At 49.6% G+C, this 22,397-nt stretch overlaps 1 protein-coding gene across 1 annotated transcript in view; it reads left to right on the plus strand.

The window, feature by feature from the left end:
* Positions 1-22,397, plus strand: part of SUZ12 (SUZ12 polycomb repressive complex 2 subunit) — an 819,404-nt gene that overhangs the window by 625,186 nt on the left and 171,821 nt on the right. Inside the window, exon 13 of the mRNA XM_085617193.1 lies at positions 16,162-16,319. Coding sequence (XP_085473319.1) covers positions 16,162-16,319 — 158 coding nt within the window. The remainder of the gene's footprint in view (positions 1-16,161; positions 16,320-22,397) is intronic.

A 22,397-nucleotide genomic window follows, 5' to 3' on the forward strand; every position in this document is an offset into this window, starting at 1 on the left:
CTGGTCCCCACTGGTTGTACCCCCCACTTTGGGCGGGAGAACAGGCGGGAAAAACAAGTGAGGAAAAGAGGTGTGCTCACCTCTGCCAACTCCACCCCTCAGGTGGAGGAGGCTAGGTGAAGCACAACCTCGAGTTCCCGCCATCTTGAGGATGAGGGGACTCAGCCAACCAGGGACAGGCTCCTGCCCCCCCTCCTACTGGAGAGTGGCAGAATAGGGGGTGTACCCACCCCAGGGAAGGAACCCATTGGTCCCTGCCCTTTACCTTTCTGTAACGCCCCTAAATTTAGTATTTTGGGGCACCTTGAACCTTCCTTCCTCTGATCCAGCTACAACAAGAAAAGAATATAAGGAGGACGACGAGCCGTGCAGAGCTAACAAGAGGACGACGCCCACTGACTTGGCCCCAGCCCTACAGGCCTGTCTCCCCTCGAACCTGCTCCTGCGAAATCACTGCGTGTCCAGCAGCCAGCAACCTCACAAACCCCGGAGGACCTGCCTGCCTTCACTTTCCTGACTGTTTCTCCCGTGAACACTGGACGTGTTTAAACTGCAGCTTCTGGTGCCAGCCAGGAACCGCAAATCCAGCCCACTCTGCACCCGCCGAACCCGGCCCGAGCTCAAGTTGAAAAACACCCCGAGGAGGTCCCCCCAGCGATCCTGACCCGAGACCTGCCTCAAGCCTCCTGACGACGCCTGCAGCCTCAATCCAGAGGACCACCCCCTACCGCGACCAGAGCGGGTAAGAAAATCCGACGTCCCAAGACACCCCTGCACCCGACGCCCCACGGCCGTGTGTGCCCAAACTAACGGCGCCTAACCAACCCTCAACATCCCAACTTACCTTCAAAGTGGTGGTCGCTCCTGAAAGATCCTCTTCCTCGAGCCTGCAGTGTTTTTGTCCTGGAGAATCTCTATTGAAATCAACTGAGCACCCGACCTCAAACAGCACCCTGCACTCGGCCGCCCTAGTGCCGCTGAGGGTGCACCTTTGCTGCTACTTTGGTCCCCAACTTGCCCTGAGCTAAGCTCCAGAAGCTTTGCTCCCACAACTCTTTGGCCCCATTGCTAGCAGCCACCAACCGGAGCCCCCCTATCCTCCATAGGATAACATTGGGCCTCAACACTCTGCACCCGGCCACCCTAGTGCTGCTGAGGGTACAACAGTGCATCACTGACCCTGGGAGACCCCTGAGTCTAACCCCAGAACCCCAACTCCAAAGACCGAGTACTTACCTCGACACCGATAACCTGTTTTTCCTCATAAGAGAACATTGACACTTTTCCTCCCAAAAAGTTTCAAAGTGTCAACTTTCGAAAACTAAGAATATTCTTTAAAAATTGCACAAATAACCAAAACGCATTTTCTCAACTGTTTTCAGGAAATGTCCCGGTGCTGAATCTAGGTATCCAGCACTGAGTAGGAAAAGTAATGTAAAAGTAGCACTGAGTTAGAAAAGTAAAGTAAAAAGTAATTTACCTGCAATTTATTGTAGAAGCTCATTCATTTCAATGTACTGCTCCACAAAATTTCGAAGTGTGGAGTTTTGAAACCTCAAAATACTCTTTAAAAATCATGCGAATAACCAAAACGTAATTACTTACCTGTTTCTAGGAAATGTCCCAGTGCTGAATCTAGGTATCCAACACTGAGTTAGAAAAGTACCGTACAAAGTAACTTACCTGCAATTTACTGTAAAAACCTATTCATTTCAATGCACTGTATTTGCTAAGTGTTGCATGCATACTACTGCTCCCCTGTAAGTCAAACAAAGTACAATTTCTATTGCATTCTCAAACTGTTCTATATCCAGTAACTTATTACTGAAAAGTATTTAATGCTTACCTGTACCAGGCTTGCTTGGTTGTAAAAAATAAACAGTATTTTTATACAAACACAATTGGCCTAGAGTTCAGTTCTTGAGTGTGTGAATTCATTTGCTGACTGAGTGGGTACATCAAATGCTTAACACTGTCCTCTGATACTGCCTTACTGCTTGAACAAGCTACCACTGTTAGAGAGTAAGGTTCTATCTAACTTTAACCTCTGCCTACCTCTGGGGACACTTGGACTCTATACACACTATACCTCATTTTGAAGTAGTATATATAGAGCCAGTTTCTTACACCCACATCCTACCATTGCAGAACATGTGTTTTGGTGCAGAGAAAAGTGAAGAGTCGACATGGCACACATCCCTGTGTGCCATGCCTGCAATATACTGCCTGTGGCCTGGGTAAGTCACCCCACTAGCAGGGTGGACTAGCCCTCAGGTGAGGGTACAGTGGAATGAGCCATGTACCCCTACAGTGTATGAGTCCATCCTTGGACATTGTAAGTGTAGCAAAGCTGTAAAGAGTAGATGGTCTGGGAGTTGGTCATTACGAACTCCGCCGTTCAAAAATGACTTTACTAAAAACTGGGAAGTTTGGTAGCAAACTTCTCAGCACATTAAACCCACACCGATGCCAGTATGATATTTCATGTTAAATGCACTCAGAGGGCATCTTAGACATGCGCCCTGAAAGACGACCAGCCCTGGTATGTTTCCTTAAGGGCTGCCTTCCATTTGCCTTCCATTTGCCACCACCAGACAGGTTTCTGGACCCCTGAGTAGAAAGCCTCTGTTCTCTGGGTCCAGAAACAAAGCCGATCCTGGGCAAAGGTGTTAGGCCTCCTCCCCCCAGTATAGGCTGGGTACACGAAGGGGAAGCTTCAAAGGCCTGCCGCCTTTAGGAGCTGTCCCTGCCTTTTGCTGCCCCACCACCCCAACTGGCACCCACGGATCTGCCCTTCACTGAGTGCGGGAGAATCGGCGGTAAAACCAAGCTAGGAAGAGAGGTGTGCCTACCTTTGAGGAGAGATGTAGTGGACATATTCTTCAATGGTTCCTGCCTGTTTGGCAAGAAAGCAGACTTGCAATGGAGCAGAGCTGAGCCATGGCATGCTCTTTTGGCCTTTCTGCACCAGTCTGGCAATACCCCCAACAGTTTTGCCTTTTGGTTGTGCCAGGGACTTGGCATATCAACTGCATCAGGCTTTGTCATCCACACAAGGCCTCATAGCCCTTTCGAGGTTGGGCTCTCGACAGTGTATGTTCTAATGCCCCACTCCTCCAGCAATAACCTGAAAACCTCTTTAGTGTGTCCTTTGCGACGAATAGCCAACCACTAGAAGTCAGGGTAAGCCACTTGCTTCGGGGATGACAAAAGTATTCAATCTGACAGGTGGATTCTTCAAATTGTCCACCATGGCTATGCCCTTCCGTTCCTTTTTGACCTGCCACAAATATCATTGGGTCTGTGGAGGATTAGCTGTCCCTTTTGACCCAGGTGACGTGAGATCTTTTGGCTAGAGGAACCTTAGAGAGGGTACTGGCCTTACAAGTGAGCATTAGATGTTATTCCTGCTACTTCCTTGTGCCAAAGGAGAATGAAGGCCTTTCTTCTGTTTTTATTCTTCGTCTTTACACATTCCTGCAAAAGGACAGATTAACAATGCTTACGCTGGCCAAGGTTCCATCTGCCAGGAATCGCGGAGACTGGCTTGTGGCATTGCCCTGTAGGATGCCAGTTTTTACATCCCTGTCCTGCAGACTCATGGGTGGTACTTGCAGTTTAGGCTGGGCCACAAACTCTTTGGTTGCAATAGTCCTTTTTGGGTACACCAGTGCTCCTTGTGTGTTCACAACAGTGACCGTGGTAGTTACTGCCGATCTTTTGAGGATATGGGTACCAGTTTTCACCTACCTCGGTGACTGGCTGTTGAAGGTGGGCTTGCCACATTTAGTTGCGGACCACCTCCAGATAATGGTGAGCGTCCTGATATTGCTGGGTTTCTCATTGCATCAGACTCCTTTGTAGAGGGTTCCTTTCATCCAAACCATTTTGGATACAGGTGCTTTTGAGCATTTCCTCTGGACCAACAAGTGAGTCTTGCAGTGGGATTTAATGTGTCGGAGGACCCAGCACCAAAGGAACCTGTCTGAATCTGTCCAGTTCTCAGAGAAGACTACAAAAGATCTGCAGTGGAGGCTGCTCGACCACAGTTGGACTTGTCATTGCTGGGATGGAGATGCCATCTGAGATTGGTGGAGATCAGAAAACTCTGGTCTCCAGCAGAGATTCACATCGGTTTGCTGGTGTTGCTTGCAGTTTGCTTGGATTTGAAGGCATTCCTGCCCACCATCAAAGGGATACTGGTGCATGTTCTCACAAACAACACCACTGCTATGTGGTACTGCAACCAGCAGGGTGGAGTCCTAGGTCCTGTGCCAGAATGCTCTGCGCCTCTGGATCCAGCTAACTCACCATAGCTTTCCCTGATTGTACACCACATGGCAGGCTCTTTAAATTCCAGGGCAGGCAAACTCAGCCTAAAATACCTAACAGACCTGTGAGAAAGTACCCTCTTTCTGCATGGTTGCCCCCACTTTTTTCTGAATTGCTGATGTACTTTGACTGTGTGCGCCCTGGGATCCTGCTAACCAGGTACTCGGGGCCTATGTTCTTTCCCTAAAACTGCATTGAAGCCTAAACCCAATTGGCATCTCAGGCCACAGGCCAGCCCCTGGTAAATGGTCCCGCTGGTACCCAGGGCACTGTGACCAGAGAAGGCCTCTAAGGGATGCAGCACTTATTGTGCCACCCTTAGAGGTCCTGTAACTTAACACCCACATACTGCCATTGAAGGCTGCATGTTTTGGTGCAGAGGAAAGTGTAAAGGCAACATGGCACACATAAAAAATATTAGCTAGGCTCGGCCCCTTCCCTCCACTCTTGAAAAGATGCAGTGGCTTCACTGTGCCTCTTGAGCTTGCTCCTGAAGTCATTCTACCTCAGAGCCCATCCCACCACTTGTTCCAGCACAGCCCGAGATTCTGGGGCATTGTGCATCACGAGGCAGATCGAGGAGTTCCGCAAGGCCATGGACGGACTCTTGAAATCCCTTCCAACTCCCTCTGGTGCGCCTGCGGGACCCAAGGAGCCCAGAGGCCCTCCCTCTGGAATGCCACTGGTGGGTTTACACTCTGCGCCATTTCAACCCTCCAAACCCATCACAGGGCTTCTCCCTGCTCCTCCACTGACTCAGGCTGCATGATGCACACCAGTTCCTGAAGCATCAATGTTGATGCGGACTAAACTGGTGACTGGAGATGAAGTGCTCATTTTGCTTTCCATGTCAGCGCCGCTCTGACCTGATTGAGGCCATGTTAGGACTCTGCCAACCTGCAGCATGTTACTTTTACCAGCTTAGCGTTTTACCTCCACAAGGCAGATCTTATTCGCTACATCATTGTTTGGGACAATTTCTGATAATGACTATGATGCAGGAGATGAAATTGGCCAACCCTATCATGATGAAAACTGGTATGATGATCTTGTAGGTGCCAGCGTTCTTGACACCCCTCACCGGTCTGGCCTTATCTCACACTGTGGTCCTGCCTTGGAGCTCAAACCTAATTCCTGACTGAAGAACTCCAGCTGGAACAAACCACTACTGAACCCCTACTTCCTTTTTGTGGGTCACTCACTGGTACACTCCTAGGGTCCTGTGTCAAACCTTGCTCTGGACCCCCAGTCAGTCGACAAATTGGGAGACGCTACCAACCCACCCTTGACGTTCCCACCTTTTTATCTCTGCATCCTTCTTCTGAAAGCATGGTGCTGCAGGCTACTACCAGTCTTCTGCTGAAAGCTTGGTGGTGGACTCCTACCAGTTGGACGAACCTGAATACCTTGACTACTCCCCCCGGATAGGGAGTCCAAGAGAGTGGAGACCTTTGGGAAGAGGATATTTTCTTGCACTGGTTTAGCCATCAGGGTATGCAATGTCTATTGCCTGTTGGGCCTCTATTCCCATGGTCTCCAAGGCCTAGTTGCTACAGTCCTGCCAGGAGTCCTGCGCCCTGTCCTAACCCAAGTCATACACGTCGGCTGTGACTTTACCATATTCATGATTGTTGTGGCCTGTATACTGCGTTTTCCATCAGACGTGCAGATGACACTAATATTGCCATTAGTCACTATGCCTGTCTGCGGTCAACAGATATCCAGGACTCGTCTATTTGGGAACAAGGTAGAATCTGTTCTGGAGGGCTTCAAGGAGAGGAGGGTCACAACATGCTCTCTGGACTTATCTGCCCCGGCTGGCATGTCTGATCAACCCCACCATTCCTTTTGCGATTTCGGCAAAGGTACCCATACAGACCAACACTTCACCCTCAGCTGGGTGTCCACTGGTTTCATGGCTGAGACCAATGTATCCACCAATGGTCGGGGACAGCGAGCCAGTCAGTATACTGGACCCGAGGCCTCACCTATCAAACCTTTTTAGGAGGCACTTAGTGCCACATAAAGACTCACAGGGTGGTAGGCAGAGCGCAGTCATAGGTCCAGTTGTCAATGATCAGCTAGGCAATTGCAGAAAAAGGCATCTCTGAGCTTGTTGTATTCCTGTAGCTTGAACAGGTCAGCCTTATGATCCCTGGAAAGAGCAGGTCTAGTCTCCAGGGTTCCTCACAAGTTGCAGACAGCAGATTCAGTCCTTCTCTGCTCTTCCTCTGGTCCAAAAGAATTCTGAAGTGGGAGACTGGAGAAGACACATTCATGCCAAGCATGAGCTAGTGGGGGAGAATGACCCCTTGGGATATCCTAATCAATGGGGTAAAGGCTCATATGGCTAACTCTACCCAATTTGGACATTTTCAAGATTGCCAAAGTCTTTTGCCGCACTAAACTTGGGCTCTGAGGACTAGGGTTTGTGTGTGGGAAATGTACTAGGGTAACCCTAGTGTCCTCCCACATCTAACACCAAAATCTAGTTTGTGGCTGTCTCTGTACCTACAACAACCTTGTAAAAATGTCTGGTCAACCAAAGCTGAGTTTTCAGCAGTAAGACAGTAGATGCTTACATTGGTTTGCCCTTCTGTTTTCCTTCTTTGAATTCCGCCTCCAATGTTATATGAAAAACCTCAACAGACCAGGCAAGTAGGTCTTGATACTCTGCAGGATGTGACACTGTAATGTCAACAAGAGGCCCACTCTAATGGAGACCGATTGGAGGGCAGTGGGGCATGATGGGCCATTCTTTCAAGGGCACAACACCACCACCAGGAGAAAGTTCACACCCCTTTTTTGTCTATTTAAACGCGTATTACTTGCTGCCAGAAGCAGGAGAATAAAATGCAGATTTTACTTCAGGCAGGGCAAAGGTAACTTTATAAAAGTACATTTTCCCAAATATTTATTACAAATTCAACTATACCAGTGAATTGGGGTTGTAATAAATATTTCACAAATTCCAAAACTTAAATATATGATAGACTTCTAGCTGCAGATTCCTTACCTTTTAATTTCCCCATGCGTCAGACTGGATATGGAAACGTTTGCGTGAGCAGTACATCTGCACGCCATCGCTTGACTCCGTTTGGCTGTGCCTTACATCGCCCGCATCATTTGTAACATCGCGGTCGCCTATACAGGCGGCACGCAGACGTCAGTTCTTTTCTTTCCGCGCCAGTTAAGTGCTGATCCAGAGAAGAGCTACACCTGTCTCCTTTTGACTGACTTTTCAACGTTTTGTCGAGAGATTTTTTCGTGTGTCGAGGAATGACCTAGACCTACACGGTTCAAGTTGTGTGGTGCCAGTCACCGCGCCATGTCGGTAATCAACCCCCAACTTGTCTGCTTGTGGTGTCTCGAGCGTGACCACTTCACACAGTCGTGCTCTGATTGCCGGGCCATGGTGCCGAAGGCCTTGCGGGAAGTGATCTTTAAAGCTTCTTGCGGCCCAGCAGTCAACACAGTTGAGTGGGACCCCAGTTCCATTAGAGGATGAGAAGGTCACCAGACCGCTCCAGGAGCCTCAAGTCCTCTTTTTCACATTCTAGATCCTCGGGACATTTGGGGAAGAAGTATGAGAAGTCGTCCAAATGGACTAAGACTTTACCTTCTCTGCATTCATCGACGAGACCGGTAAGGAGCATCGACGCTGTAGGCACTGTTCCCCGTAATCGTTGCTGGGGTCAACTCCACGTATCCCCCCTCCCCCCCCCCCCCTATTTCTGGGAGTGACCCTACTCAATTTAAAGACTTTTACAAGGACATGCGCCTAATATTTTGAGCAGGCTGACCCCTCCAATGGGCAATTGGCCCTGTGGAGTCGTAGGAGGCCCCACCAGGCTTTACGGCAACAACTCCGGTGCTGATGAAGGTCTCATGGATCCGATTCTGGATCCAGGTCGACACCGGTTGTGCCAGCGCTACCTTCCCCAACGTCGGTCCCGATAACGATGCCTCCATATGAGGATCTTGGAGAAGTATGTGGACTGGGGACATCTCCAGATACTGGTATGCTCTCCCCACCTATGGTGGCTACGGTGGAGGAGCCGTCTTATGCCATGGTGGTGAGAAGGGCAGCAGAGGTCCTTGACCTGGGGCTGCCCTTGGTGCAGATCAAGACTAATCTCTTGACTCAGTTGCTTCAGCCTGGGGCTTCCTCGTCCGCATCCCTTTTGCCCTTTAATAATGCATTGACATATGCCCTTCTAGGCACATAGTCCAAGCCTATCACAGGGACTCCTTTGAACAGGACAATCGCACGCTGATATCTCCCTGCACTGGGCGATCCAAGTTCCCTTGGCCAACACCCCAACCCTGAGAGCTTGGTGGTTCAGGCTTTAACGTCCCATGGCCCATTCCCTTCCGCTCCTCCAGATAAGGAATCCCAGAGGCTGGAAGCACCTGACAAAATGTTTTCTTCTTGCCACCATGGCATTGCGGTCAGTAAACACCACATGCTTATTGGGGTGTTTCTCGCACACAGTTTGGGAAACGTTGCGCAAGTGCTACCATAGGTCCCCGGAGGAGGCCCGGGCCATGCTGTCCCAGGCAGTGAAAGATAGGAGAAAGGCAGCAAAGTTTTCCATCAGGTGTAACTTCGATACAACTGACTCGCTGGGTAGAGTGCTTTCGTCGATGGTGGCCTTACGGTGCCACGCCTGGCTTTTAACATCTGGCTTCTCAGGTGATGTCCAGGCTAACCTCATGGACATGCCCTTTGACTGGACTAGTCTTTTTGGGGAGAAAGCAGACTCTGCTTTGGAGCGCTTCAAGGAATCTTATGTTATGACCAGATCCTTGGGCCTCTGTTACTCCTCGTGGCCAGTGTAGCTTTTGCCATTTTCGTGGCATTGGAAGGAGTTTTCAACTGCGGCAGCCATATCCCATCCACCATCCTGCGCAGACTCCCACAGTTGTGCAAAGATGTGGATGCGGTTCATTGCAACCTTGTGGGAATGGTAGTCATAAGTCGTCTGCCACCCAGGCCCCGGCAGCTGAAGCCTCAAAGCATTCATAGTTTGGTTCTACAAGGCCATGTTACTCCAGTTGGAGGGAGAATTCAACACTATTTCCTCCACTGGAGATCCATAAAATCTGACAAATGGATCTTGCATATTATTCAGGATGGCTATTCTCTTCCCTTTCTTTCTTTTCCTCCTCCTTCACCGCCAATTCAAGAGTAGCTGTCAGAGGGTCATCTAGTATTGCTCCAAGAGGAAGATACAGCTTTCCTAGCAATCAAAGCTATTGAAAAGGTTTCAATTTCAGAGGTAGGCAGTGGTTGCTACTCTCACTAATTTCTGATACCGAAAAAGAACAAAGGTTTGAGGCTCATTTTGGATCTTTCTATCGTCAACCTCTTCCTATCGTCAACCTCTTCCTCAAAAAGCAGAAATTTAAGATGCTCGCATTGGCTCAGGTCTTGTCTGCCCTTGACCAAGGAGATTAGCTGGGAGCTTTGGACTTGCAGGATTTTCACATCCCCATCCTACCTGCCCGCAAGCGTTACCTACGTTTCAAGGTAGGCCAGGTGCACTTCCAATTCCCCTTGCTTCCATTTAGCCCCTCAGTTGTTCACCAAGGTGATGGTCATGGTTGCAGCTCATCTGCGCAGGTTAGTGGTGTCAGTCTTCCCCTACCTCGACGACTGGCTGTTGAAGGCATGCTCTCTCCAGGCTGTTCTCTCTCTCTCTCGCCTTCAAACTACGGCAGACCACCTGCATTCGCTGGGGTTCTCTATTAAAGTGCCGAAGTCGCACCTTACTCCTTCTCAGACGCTCCCTTTAATCGGAGCTGTTCTGGACACGGTTTATCCTCAAGAGCAAAGTGTCCAGGAAATTCTGACTACGAAACTGTTTCAGCCTCTATCCTGTATTTTGGTGAGAATGACTGAGGCTGCTGCGACTCATGAATTCCTACATCCTGTTTGGATATCACACCAGATGGCATATGCAGGCTCTGCAGTGTGACTTGAAGTTCTAGTGGGCACAGCATCTGGGGAATCACTCCGATGTGGTCCATATCTCGGAAGCAACTGCAAAAGTTCTGCAATGGTGGTTGACGAACCACGATTGGGTCCGAGGAGGACCCCTCTCCCTTCCCCAACCAAATTTCACAGTAGTGACATATATGTCACTCCTGGGATGTGGCGGCCATCTGGGAGAGGTGGAGATCAGGGGATACTGGTCTCTGGTGGAGTTGAGGCTCCTAATCAGTTTGCTGGTGATCCGGATAGCATTGAAACCATTTCTTCCCTCTGTCAAGGGGAAGTGTTCACAGACAAAACTACTGTCATATGGTACTGCAACAATCAGGGCGGGGTGGGGTTCTGGGCCCTTTGTCAAAAGGCCCTGCATCTCTGGACATGGTTGTAACTGCAGGGTATAACCCTGGTGGTTCAACACCTGGTAAGTTCTCTCAACACCAGAACGGATGAACTCAGCCGTCGATGCCTAGCAGATCACAAATTGTGTGCCTCCACTCGGAGGGGGTGCAAGGTCTCTTTCAGCAGTGGGGAGAGCCTTGGTTAGATTGCGAAGAGAACGCGCAATATCAGTAGTTTTACTGGCTGGAGTTTCCAAGGCTGCTGTCACTCGGCAACGCTTTTTGTCGCGAGTGAAGCTCAGGCCTCCTATATGCTTTTCTGTCCATAATACTTTTCAGGAAGATAAAGACTGACCGGGCCCAAGTCATTCTTGTACCTCTGGACTGAGCACTGCTAGTCTGGTATCCGGAGCTGCTTCGAATGAGCATCGATCCTCCTATCAGGCTGCCCCTTTGGGTGGATCTTCTGTCACAGCAGCAGAAAAAGGTCTTCCACCCGTACCAGTCAACTCTCCACCTCCTTGCATGGAGATTTAGCGGCAACAGTTGATAGCTTTCGACCTTCCTCCCAAAGTATGTATTTTTCTGATGGCAGCCAGGCAGCCCTCCACTAAGACGGTATACGCCTGCTGTTAGCAAAAATGAGTAAAATATTGTGCAGTAATGTCTATATACCCTCTTTCTGCTTCTCTATCTAATATTCTACTTTTTATTTTTGCCCTTCCCCATCAAGGCTCTGCTTTGGGTACTCTTAAGGGTTATCTTTCTGCCTTGTTCGTTTTCTTGTGGCTGAAAGACCAACCCTTTTTTTTTAAATCTACTATTGTAAATAGGTTCTTAAACGGACTTGTACATGGTTTTCCTCCTACGTCCTTTATCATTCCGTAGTGGTACCATAATTTGGCTCTCAAACATCTTGTGTGTGCTCTCTTTGAGCCTTTGTACAATTGTTAACTCTAGCTGCTTACCATCAAGACAGCCTTTCTAGTGGCAATAACATCTGCTGGGAGGATGAGTGAATTGCAGGCTTTGTAATGCAAGCCTCCCTACATGATGACATTTTTGGATAAGGTGGTGCCTCATCCGTCTAGGTTAATTAGTCACGCTGCCCACCTTTTCTGCTCCCCCACATCCCTTTAAGGAAGAGGAGAGTCTCCATCTGGACCCAAAAAGAACATTGTTGTTCTTCCTTGACCGCACAAAATATTTCGGAGTGGGCAGCGAGCACTTTGTGGGTGATGGAGCTAAAAAAAGGTTGGGCAGAACAGAAATGAACTCGCGCTGGGCCGTTATTTACATTAAACTCTGCTACGCCCTGGGTAGGAAGCAGCCTCCCCAGAGCTTACGGGCCCCTTTTACCAGGGAAAAAGCTGTGACCACAGCATTGGCTCGTGGTGTCCCAGTCCTGGACAGGCAGCAACGCTGGCCTTTCTGCACCCGTTTGCCAAGCACTACTGCCTGGATAGTTGGGTCTGCAGAGATAGGCATTTCGCCTTTTCGGTCCTGCAGGACTTTTTAGTTTAGAAAATCTGTCCCCAGCCCTCTGCCAGGATGGTATGGCTTGGGAATTTATTAAAAGGTGAGGGATCTGCAGCTAGAATTATTTATCATATGAACAAGTTACTTCTCTTCGGTAATGCATTACCTGGTAGAGACAATATCTAGCAGGAGATTCGTTACAGACCCACCCATGCCTCCCCGCTCTGCAGACTCTTTTTTTGTAAAGCTAAGGTTGGCCCCTTTTCAGGGTCCCAGTTTTGACACTCATGTCAGTTCACTTCATGGATCTGTACTTCTGGTTCGAAAAAAGTGAAAAGGAACCTGTGTCCACATGCCTGGGTGGCGCCTATATAGGTGACAGTAACATCACAACTGACACCCGCGGTGTCACACCAAGCTGAACGAAGCCACCCAATGGCACGCAGGGGTGATGCTCACTCAAAAGTTTCCCGATTCAGTCTGACGCCCGGAGAAATTCAAAGGTAAGGAATCTGCAGCTTGATACTGTATTGGCATCTCTGGCCACATGTCAGCCCCAGGTAAATGGTACCACAGGTACCCAGGGCACTGTGACCAGAGAAGGCCTCTAAGGGCTGCAGCACTTATTGTGCCACCCTCAGAGGCCCTATACCCTGACACTCACACACTGTCTTTGCAGACTGCCTTGGTGCAAAACAAAGTGAAGAGTCGACATGGCACACATCTGCCATGCCCACAAACCACTGCCCTGGCATACATCAGTCACCCCTCTAGCTGGGTGCCCTATGCCAGTGATGAGGGTACAGGAGCATGAGCCCTGTACCCCTACAGTGCCCAAGTCCATTCCTGGGCACTGTAAGTGCAGTGCTGCCATTAAGAGTATATGGTGCTGGGAGTTTGTCATTACGAACTCCACAGCACCATAATGGCTACACTGAAAACTGGGAAGTTTGGTATCAAACCTCTCAGCACATTAAACTCACACTGATGCCAGTGTGGGATTTAATGTAAAATGCACGACAGAGGGCATCTTAGAGATGGCCCCTGAAACTCGACCAACTTCCATTGACTTGACGGAGGGGCTGCGCAGGCTGCCACCACCAGACATGTTTCTGGACCCCTGGGTCGAGAGCTTGCTGCTCTCGGGGGCCTGAAACAATGCACATACTGGGACGACGTGCCAAGCCTCATCCTCTACGATGGGCAGAGTTCCCGAAGGAGAAGCTTCAAAGGCATGCCGCCTTTGTGAGCCTCTCCAGACCATTTGCTGCTTTCAGCAACTGGTCCCCACGGGTTCTACCCCCCACTTTGGGCAGGAGAACCGGTGGGAAAGAGAGGAGTTCCCACCTCTGCCAACTCTACCCCTAAGGTGGGGGAGGCGAGGTGAAGCACAACCTCGAGGCCCTGCCCTGTAACGCCCCTAAATTTAGTATTTAGGGGCACCCTGAACCTACCTTCCTCAGATACAGCAACCACAAGAAAAGAAGAGAAGAAGATGGACGAGAAGCCACGCAGAGCTATCAAGAGGACGACACCCACTGACTTGGCCCCAGCCCTACAGGCTTGTCTCCCCTCGAACCTTCTCCTGCAAAACCCCGGCATGTCCAGCGGACAGCAACCTCAAAAACCCCGGAGGACCTGCCTGCCTTCACTTTCCAAGTTGGTTCTCCCGTAAACACCGGACGTGTTTGAACTGCAGCTTCTGGTGCCAGCCGGGAACCGTGAATCCCGCGCACACTGCACCCGCCGAATCCGGCCCGAGTGAGCAAATACCACGAGGAGGTGACCCGAGATCCGGCGACCCCTGACCTGCCTCAAGCCTCCATCGATGCCTGCAGCCTCAATCCAGGGTAACGGCCCGCCCCCCCATACCGTGACCAGAGCGGGTAAGAAAGCCCGATGTCCCAAGGCACCCCTGCACCCAACGCCCCACGGCCTTGTGTGCCCAATCCAGCGGTGCCTAACCAACCCTCAACATCCCTACTTACCCCTCGAAGTGGTGGTCACTCCTGGAAGATCCTGCAGTGTTTTTATCCCTGAGAATCTCCATTGAAATCAACAGGGCACCCGACCTCAAAGCAGCACCCGGCCGCCCTAGTGCCGCTGAGGGTGCCCCTTTGGTACTAACTTGGTCCCCAACTTTCCCTGAGCTTAACCCTAGGAGCTTTGCTCCCACAACCTGTGGCCTGCTTGCCAGCAGCCACCAACCGGAGCCCCACTATCCTCCATAGGATAACATTGGACCTCAACACTCTGCACCCGGCCGCCCTAATGCCACTGGGGGTGCAACAACAGTGCATCACTGACCTTGGGAGACCCCTGAGTCTTACCCCAGAACCCTAACTCAAAAGACCGATTACCTACCTGGAAGCCGAAACCTCTTTTTCCTCATAGAATAACATTGACACTTTTTGGCCCCAAAAAGTTTGTGCCGACTTTTGAAAACTGAGAATATTCCTTAAAAATCACCCGATTAACCAAAACGCATTTTCTCAACTGTTTTCAGGAAATGTCCCTGTGCTGAATCTAGGTATCCAGCACTGAGTAAGGAAAGTAACCTTAAAGTAACTTACTTGCAAAGTGAATTTCCTCCCATAGGATAACATTGGTGATTTTATGTGAAAAAGTTTTTAAGTGTCAATTTTTGAAATTCAATAATATTCTTTAAAAATCGTACCTCTAACTAAAACGCATTTACTCAACTGTTTTCAGGAAATGCCCCAGTGCTGAATCTAGGATCTAGCACTGGGTTAGTTAAAGTAATCCGAAAAGTAATTACCTGCATTTTTACTGAAAAAGCCTATTGATTCCTATGTACTGGGTCTACTAAGTTTGTGCATTGCATTGCGACCCCTGTAAACTCTAATTGGTACAAAGTTCTACTGTAATTTGAAAGTATTAAACAACAGCCTTTTGTAGATGAAAAGTATTTATATGCTTACCTGTGCCAGGCTTGCTTGGTTCTAGAAATAAACCAACAGTATATTGTTTATACAAAAACAATTGGCCTAGAGTTCAGTTCTTGAGTGTGTGAATTCATTTGCTGACTGAGTGTGTACATCAAATGCTTAACACTGTCCTCTGATACTGCCTTACTGCTCGAAAAAGCTACCACTTCAGAGAGTAAGGTTCTGTCTACCTTTAACCTCTGCCAAACCTCTGGAGACCCTCGGACTCTATACACACTGTACTTCCCTTCAGTGCAGTGTATATAGGGCCAGTTTCTTACAAACAGCTAACCCTGCTGCAGTGAAAATAGCATTTAGTGTTTTTGCACTCTAAGGACATGCTTAACATTAAACTTGTATATGTCCTTCTTTTAAGTACCATGCGCCCTGCCATATGGGCAGTAAGGCCTCTTAACAGGAGACCTCACCAATATTTGCATGGTGATCAGTTGTGGTTGGACAACAGTTAATATTTTAGGACAGTATCAAATTGAAATCCAAGTACTTCTGTTCAAGTTGCCTGAGGAAAGTCATTAACTTACCAAATGTTTGTCATCTTCTCCAGAGCATGCATCTCTCTAGTCTTCCATTTCTCATTGTAGGTTCCTTCGTCTGTTCGGTTGCAGAAACTACCTTTGGTATCTGTTGATAGAGATGGAGTTAAGGTTTCATGCAGTCCTGGATACCAGAATGGCCCTTGGAAGATTGTGATATGGGATTGGAAAGAGTTTGAATCCAGAGCGATCCTTAGGATCAAATCAGAGCATTCAAGCCCACAGTTTACTGTTTCTTTCCTGGTGGGTGATAGTTCCCTTGGAGGATGTAGCTGAAAGAAACATAATGCATGTTGCTAGAAGCGCTGTCCTGGAAGTCCTGGACAGAGGACCTAAAACCACAGCATTCTTTATAGATGCATCCCCATTGTTCCTTCCTCTCAAACCTGATCCTTCTCCCAATCTATTTTATTCTTAGCCACCCACCTCTCTCAGTTCCATCCAGATCTTGTTTCTACCTTCCAAAGTAATGTTATTTAATAACTTAATCTTTTTCTATTATTTTCCTTTAGTGTCATCCAAAAGGTGCTAGGATAGATGTGTCTATCAACGAATGTTATGATGGCTCTTATGCAGGAAATCCTCAAGATATTCATCGTCAACCAGGATTCGCTTTTAGTCGTAATGGACCGGTCAAAAGAACTCCCATCACACACATCCTGGTGTGCAGGTAGGCATATCTTTTGAATTAAGTTTGAAGTGATTAACACATCTTGACACATTGTTGCGTTTTTCCAAATTCTTTGTCATGAAACACTGTTTCCGCTACGTTTTGGATGGGTGCTTAATCTTTACTCTACTTCCTCTGTAGCCTTCCTACACTCCTGGCTTTGCCATGGGTGACTGGTTTTAAGGAATGCAGTTTCTGTGGTAGTTTGTGCAAGATGCTTCACTATGGTTCTGACATAGTGTCTTTTTTGTGTGTAGCTTCAGTGTAAGATAGTAAACTACATCTACAGTTGACTTGGCCTTTATAGTAAATAAGTCTTCTGCAGAGTTGTCGTGTTTGAAATCTCTACTGTCTTCCAAATTGATTAAATACATTTACAGCAATGGCTCCTGCTGATTAAAGTTGTGCTTCACCCTTGACCTTAGAAACTCTAGCATGAGACAGGACTCTAGTAACATTGGTGTCTGCACCGTCTACTACATATGTTCCAACTGATTGCAGTTAATAGCATCAAACTTTGCATGGCTACTAATGTTTCTTCAGACTACGTGGCAATTGCCAAGATGTAGCCTAAGCTCCAAATCTGTCTCAGGTTAAAGGCTGTCGTTGGGTTAGACTCTGACCCTTTAGGTGTTCTCTGATTTACCCATAGCACGCCATTGAGGTGTATACCTTCTCTAAAATAGAAATTCAGCGATATGGGCCCAATACCTTCAAGAGAAAAAAGGACACATTTCTTTGGGGAGATTTGCCTCCTTGCGTAATACTCCATTATAGTTTTAAATGTTTTTATTGTAAAGACCAGGCCAGCACAATGGCCCCCATTATATAAAAACACAATATATGTAGTACCACTGAACATGAACATAAAAAAAACACCAACTCCCTTGGGTATCTCGCATATTTTATGTAAGGAATTTCTGCGGTAGTTATCCAAACAAATACTAGGGTATCTATAAAGAGAAGTGTCAGGGAAGGGAAAGTGGGGTGGTTATAGCATTAAGGAACCAATAAAACTATCCCCAGGAGTACCAGCAACATGGGTGACTGCACGATTGCAGCATTCCTCTCATCCAGCATGAAAGCTAAAGTATGAAACTGAATCAAACAACTAGTCGTATACCAGTTAATGGTACCGAACTGACAGAAAGGCAAACAAACAAGGATATTGCAGTTCAGAGTGTTTGTAACTTCTCCAGCTTTGGATCTTTCATTTAGTCATATGCTTGAGTCATATTCCGTCGTCAGGCTCAGAATCCTTGGTAACCTTAAATAGCAGTAAACAGTGCTAAAATTGCAAGAGGTCTCAACAGTGTTTGTTTAGTAACACATCCACCTCATTTGAAGCTACCCAAAATTCTGCCAATGAGGTGAAAGTGCCAGCTCTCCTAGATGACACTATAACTTGGATTTCTATTGCACATTGTGTGTGAGAGAGCCACAGGCAGATCTCCGCACTAACCTTTCAGTGATTTCAGTGAAATGCTGTTGTTTTACTGGTCTGCCTTGGGACTGAACCAGCCCTATGTTCAGCTTCCAACTTACTCTGTTGTTTTTAGGAAACATTCTCAATTTTCTGGTACAAGTAGGCCTTTTTTAGTTACTGTCACCCCGACTCTGAGCGAGACTTAACCTCTTCTTAAGACTGACACTAGCTGTGCCCAGAGAAAGGTCTATTCTGATGACCCTGATGGCAAATGCATTATCCTAAACACAAGCTTTCATGCTATGTCATATGTAATACTTTTTCTACAAACACTCTGTAAGACAGGGAGTTGCTTTGCCCTTTATTGAAAGATAACAAACTCCTTCTTAGGGGATGCCCCCTTAACAGGATATAATTTCCTTACAGGGGGGCATCCTCGAGCAGTTTATGAAGGCTGAGCAAAAAAGAAATCCTGATTTATTATTATTTTTTTTCTTAATTTAGTTTATTTTCCTGTACTGGATCTAGAACATCAAATGTCAACTTCTATGTCTTCTGGTCTCATAAAAACACTGAGATTTACTCAGAGAAATGCTCAAAACATCATGAAAGCAGGTTTTCACGAAAAACCTCTCAGATCCCTCAAACAGTCAGTTGAGGAGAGGATGTGGTGTAACAGCCAGAACTGACTCCTTTGGAACTGGAGAACCAGGCTTGAGTCTGGGCATCGGCTCAACATCTTGTGATTCTGGGCAAATCGCTTAATCTCCCTGTCCCTAAAAAAAATAAATGTATGTGTCCTTGTGTACTGTAACTAGTGCTCTTGTAAAGAGCTCCAGGTCCTTCAGGTTGAGTTTGCGCTATATAAAACTGCAAAAACAGAAACTGACAAAGAGAGATCCACTGGCAATGACATCAACATTGTCATGTAGGAGGGGAGGAGCCTAGCGCGCAACCAAGATGGCCGCGTAGGTGCGAGGCTCCCGAGGACCTCCGCGACCTCCTATGACTATCCTGAACATATCCTGTCCCAGATGAGGGGACTGTGTTGGTGAGCCCGAGCTGAGGTGGCGCCCGTTTTCCGCTTCCAAATCGGACCTCGGACACCGATTTTAGCACCGATTGAGGTTTGCGGCCTTCTCCTAGCCGAACCCCGGATTTGCGTTGTGGGGCGATCCAGTGACGAAGTGAATAACAGCGGCGGATAGGGCTTGGTGGCTCGCGTAACCCACACTTTCACTTTCGCTTTCGCACCCTCCTTGCTGTCTATGCGAGGTTGGGTCGTGGGGCTTTGTGTGTTGGTGTGGCCTCGCTGGGGGGCCCTGCCTGCCCGCCGGCTGTGATCCGCCCCGCAGATCTGGGGTGGCGCCCCCCCGGAGCCCGTGGACCGGCTTGCCCGCCCTTCACGACGTGGCTGGTGCGATCGGGAGACTGGGACCATGGCCACGAAACAAGATGGCGATCGGGCAAAGGTAAAATCGACCCGGCGTGGCGCAGCCCATCAGTCCAACAGCATGGATCGCTATACCCTCCAGAAGGGATCTCCTGAGGTGCCACGCAGGTCCCTTGAGGGCCCTACTGATGCCCCCGATCTGCCCACGGATCTGACTCTGCGGGATGTCATGGGCGCCATCGCCGAGATGAAGGCCTCTGTGGGCCAGCGTTTTGACACACTGGCGCAGAAGATCGACTCGGTCCTCGTAGATGTTGGCCTGATAAGGGCCGATCTCTCCAAGACCAACGACCGAGTCGATTCTTTGGCCCACACCGCATCAGGCCTTACGACAGATGTGGCGGCCCTGCAAACGGAGGTGCGCCGGCTTGCTCGGGCGAGTGCGCTGATGGATCGTCGCCTGGAGGACTCCGAGAGTCGGGCCCGGAGGAACAACATCCGTATCATCGGGGTGCCTGAGGGACGTGAGGAAGCGGCGGCGGACCTTTTCGTGGAAGACCTGATTGTTACCCATCTCCAGCCGCGGGGGCTGAGTAAATTCTTTGCTGTGGAGAGGGCCCACAGGGTTCCCGGGGGAAGGCCTAAGGTCGGAGCCGCTCCGCGACCTCTCATCGCCCGGATTTTTAATTTTCGGGACAGAGACGCTATCCTGCAATCCTCCAGACTACAGGGACCGATTAGACTTGACAATATGGACATTAATTTCTATCCTGATTTCACCCCTGCGGTCCAGAAGCAGAGACTGAGCTTCCTTGGTGTCAAGCGCCGTCTTCGGGACCTAAATCTCAAGTACGCCATGCTTTTCCCAGCTAAGCTGCGAGTGGAGGTGGAAGGTCGCACACACTTTTTTGATCGTCCCGAAGCGGCCGGGGACTGGCTGGATACTCTGTCTGGAGATCGGGATCGGGGTGGCGGGGGGGGAGCGGCCGGGGGAGAGGGCTCGCCGGATCAAGACTGAGGGACTAATATTAGGCCTCGCTCGGGACAAAAATGATGCCACTTTTGACTATACGTCGGATTGCTTAAGTTCCCCTCCTATGGAGGTTGTGTGGGGTCTCTTGGGGGTTCTCCCTCCTCCTCTGGGGGTCTAGTTAGTTTAACTATCTATGGGGCGACAGGCACACTGCACGTTGGGGGGGCTGTCTGGGCTCATGCAGGGGTGCAGGGAGGGGGGAGTTTGGTTGGGGTGGGTGGGCTGGGATGGGGTGTTGTTCGTTATTATCACAAGGCAAACCCTTTTTTGTGTTGGTTCTACTGTGCTCTCGGGGGGACGAATGATGGTTTCTGTGTATGATGGGGGGTAGGGAATTAACTTTGTTTTCTTGGAACGTCAATGGACTGGGGGACAGGATCAAACGAGGTGTGGTCCTACAGTATCTGAAGCGACTCTCGCCTGATGTGGTCTTCCTGCAGGAGACACACCTTATTGGCAATTCCTTCTGCGCCATGAATCGGCGTGGCTACCGCCTCGTGGCCCACTCGGGCTTCACGTCAGGCTCGAGGGGTGTGGGTATCATGGTAAAGAACTCGCTCCCGTTAGAAATTGATGAGGTGCTCCACGATGACAGGGGACGTTACACTGTCTTGGTGGGTAGAATGGAGGGCAAAGTGGTTGTCTTTGTGTCAGTGTACGTCCCACCGGGGTTGCAGTCAACCACCTTTGCAGATCTGGGGCGCCTCCTCCTTGGCCTTCCGGGGGGGCTTCTGGTGGTGGGGGGGGGATTTCAACGCGGTGGTTTCTGGGACTGTGGATCGTCACCCCCCTAGGGACCTCCCCCGGGCACAGGCGTGGCTATCCGGCCTCTTGGATACACTGGGATTGGTGGACTGCTGGCGCTTAAAACATCCCACGCAGCTGCAATACACTTTCCACTCCGGGGCCCATGGTAGTCTCTCACGGCTTGATTATGTCCTTGTCCCGGCGGCCCATGTCGGGAGGGTGGGGGAGGTGCGCCATTTGGCACGGGGTATCTCCGACCACTCCCCGCTATTGTTGCATTTTGATGTCTTCCCGAGGGCTGAGAGCAGGGTGGTCCCAATCAATTCCTGGTACCTGCGCGACCCCACCATTCGCGCTGACTTGATTAAATCCCTCCAGCGCTATTTTGAGGAGAATGTGGGGTCAGTGCCTTCGGCTATCTCCCTGTGGGAGGCCTTCAAAACAGTACTTAGAGGGGAGGCCCTATCCCTTATTTCCCACGCCCGGAGGCGCGAGCGGGAGGAGGTGACCCGGGTGGAGGCTGAAATAGTTGAGCTGGAGGGTAATCTAGAAGATGGGGTGACGGATGCTGCACTACATGTCCTCCAGCTCAAGCAGGCGGCTTATAGGGCCCTCGTTACGGAGGCGGCCAGGGGCCTTAGTAGAGAGCAACAGGGGCGACTGTATGATGTGGGTGATAAGGCTGGTAAACTGATAGCGTGGTTGGATAAAAAGGAGAGAGCGAATCGTGTGGTCCCGCTGATTGAGAAAACGAATGGGGTGTGTGTAACTGAGCCAGAAGAAATTGTCTCCTGTTTCGCGGAGTATTTCCGCGAGGTGTATTCCCCGGTCTCTTCTTGCTCGGAAGAGGATTCCTGTGCCCTGCTCAGGGATATCGCGCTGCCTTCCCTGTCCGGGGAGGACAGGGTGTCGCTGGACGCCGCTCCCACCTCCGACGAAATCGCCCTCGCCATACGCTCGGTCGCTTCTGGCAAGGCCATGGGCCCGAACGGTATCCCTATCGAGCTGTATAAGCTGCGACCGGATACATTGGCGCCTCACCTCCGCACAATGTTTCTCGCGGCCCACTCGCTGGGCTCCCTCCCGCTTGACCAGCGTCTGGCTACAATCGTGGTGATCCACAAGGAGGGGAGACCTCGGGATCGGGTTACTTCTTATCGGCCTATCTCATTACTGAATGCGGAGCCCAAAATTCTCGCTAAGGTACTCGCCAATCGGCTGATCGGTGTGGTGGGAGATCTGGTTCATCAGGACCAGTCTGGCTTTATTCCCCATCGCAATACAGCCCTTAATCTGCGGCGTTTGCATGGGGTGCTTGCGCGCGTCCCATTTATACGGGAACCGGCCATTTTGGCGTCCTTAGACGCCACCATGGCGTTTGACACGCTTGAGTGGCCATACATCTGGGCGATGCTTGCGAAGTTCGGATTTGGCCCAGGATTCATCAGTTGGGTCAAACTGTTGTATGCGGGCCCATTG

The sequence above is a fragment of the Triturus cristatus genome, chromosome 7, assembly GCF_964204655.1.
Source record: "Triturus cristatus chromosome 7, aTriCri1.1, whole genome shotgun sequence".
NCBI lineage: Eukaryota > Metazoa > Chordata > Amphibia > Caudata > Salamandridae > Triturus > Triturus cristatus.